A 1764-nucleotide genomic window follows, 5' to 3' on the forward strand; every position below is an offset into this window, starting at 1 on the left:
AAGGCGGCGTCACGGGGTATAACATTGCAACGAGAAGGGCAGACGAGGTTTGGCAACAGTTTCCAGAGTGTCATTTTACGGGGGTCGCCGGGGATCCGTGGCAGGAAACCCCCGGGGTTTCCTCGAAAGGGGGTGGGGTGTCGGAGCCAGTGGCCCGCTTCAAACGGGGGGCCCCATCAAAAACCGGGCCCCCCTTGGGGTATATTTTGGCGGCAAACTGGGACCCGGTCAACCCCCTCGTTGCCTCCCTCACCCCCCTTCCTCCCCCCCGGGCGTTTTTTTTCACGGGCCGCTTTCTCCACCCTGCACCCCCCTGGGCCTCCAGACATTTTGTAGGCGAAAACCAGCTGAGTAACGGGAAAGGGGGCCGGGGGAGGCATTGTCCCCCAAATTTTAAAATGCGGGCATCTGCCCGGGGCCCGGGACCAGGAAGAAAGGCCCGCACCCTGGAAACAGCTTTAAAGGGGCCCCCGGTGGGAAGTTTTGGGGGCATCTGCCGGGCACCCCAAACCATCCCCTCTTCCCCAGCGTGGGGGAAAGGCTTTGAAACCCCCTTTTCGGGCACCACCCCCCAGCCGGGGTATTCCCCCCTTTGGGAAGAAGCGGACTCGTGACTTTGGCGGCCTGCCCCCTCGGGCGCAGGATGGGGAGGCGCGGTTAAAAGGTCGTACCCTGCGGCTGCGGAAAAGATCAGGGGGGTGGCCCCCGATTTTTTTTTGTTGAAGCTTTGCAGGACCAGCACTGCAAAACTCCCTCAAGCAGACCACCCTGGGGACCTGCAGGTGGCGCTGGGGAGGGGCCCTTTGGGGTTCGAGGGCCCTTTTGAAGGGGAACCCCGTGGGGCCCAGGGGCCAAACTTTCTCAGCCCCCCCGTGACCTCCGGGCCGGAAGGGTAAATGGAAAAAGGTAAATAAATTTAGGAAAGGGGACCTAGCACTTTCCAAGGGTTTTTGTTGGGGGTGCGGGGAGGAAGGGGACAGACGTAGTCGGTGTCGGAGGAGCGGAAACACGTCCTCTCAACCCCACGGATTTTTGATCCCTTTCCCGCAGTGCTGCAAGGACTGTGGCAAGGGATGGGCCCCCACGGGGCCATGTCCTAAGGGAAAAAATGGTACAGTCGGGAAAAACCCGGGGAAGGGGGCCCCAAAACCCAGGCCGTCCTCGGTTTTCCCCGGGGCCCCCACTTGGGTAGCTTGCCGTCGAACCACACGATGCCGGTGGAGGGCCCCAATAGATGGGAAGCCATGGCCCCCCTTACAGTGGACACTGGGGCTGAGAAGACCCTAGGGGCCGGGCCCGATATGTTGGCCACTATGCGAAATTCCCGATGCAAACCCCAGAAGACTGTTGGTTTTACGGGGGGGATTGTGTGCGCTCAAGGGGCCCTTTGGGGGTCCCGTATTTTGGGGTGGCAGCACGGGGCAAACGGCTTTCCGGTGTATTGGGGGCCGATCTGGGCGAGCACTGTTTTTTCCCGGGGCCCTTTACTACCTTTCGCAGAGTAAAAGGCGTGGTTTTCGAACCCCCTTTTTTGGGCGGAAGCTGGGGGAAGCGTGCACGGGGGAGGTGCCCTTGCTTCCAGAGGTTTGGGTGGGGCAAGGTAGTTTCAGCTGAGGGGACTGCACCCTTTTCCCCCCGGGCAGAGTCTAAATCCCGGGGTCCCAAATGTCAAAAGTTGCGTTGGGGTAGGGGGGCCCCGGGGGGGGGCCCAACCAAAAATTTCAGCTGGCTGATGGCTAGCGGTTGGGGGGGAGCCCTTTTTGG

The 1764-nt window shown here is 61.3% G+C and overlaps 1 protein-coding gene across 1 annotated transcript; it reads left to right on the forward strand.

Moving 5' to 3' along the window:
* Nucleotides 1-398: 398 nt before the first annotated feature.
* Nucleotides 399-1192, forward strand: LOC119596257 (collagen alpha-1(III) chain-like). The gene is made up of 3 exons (XM_037945422.1): nt 399-473; nt 726-892; nt 1051-1192. Exons 1-3 carry the CDS (start codon nt 399-401, stop codon nt 1190-1192), a joined length of 384 nt encoding a protein of 127 aa, XP_037801350.1.
* The last annotated feature ends 572 nt before the right edge of the window (nt 1193-1764 follow it).

This window comes from Penaeus monodon, chromosome 37 (assembly GCF_015228065.2).
Source record: "Penaeus monodon isolate SGIC_2016 chromosome 37, NSTDA_Pmon_1, whole genome shotgun sequence".
Lineage (NCBI taxonomy): Eukaryota > Metazoa > Arthropoda > Malacostraca > Decapoda > Penaeidae > Penaeus > Penaeus monodon.

Excerpts from the sequence above, each read along its gene's own strand:
- LOC119596257 (XM_037945422.1), top strand. The coding sequence starts at position 399 with ATGCGGGCATCTGCCCGGGGCCCGGGACCAGGAAGAAAGGCCCGCACC. Across the intron at positions 474-725 it reads CAGCTTTAAAGGGGCCCCCG|CTTTGCAGGACCAGCACTGC; the intron begins GTGGGAAGTTTT and ends TTTTTGTTGAAG. Across the intron at positions 893-1,050 it reads GTGACCTCCGGGCCGGAAGG|TGCTGCAAGGACTGTGGCAA; the intron begins GTAAATGGAAAA and ends CCTTTCCCGCAG.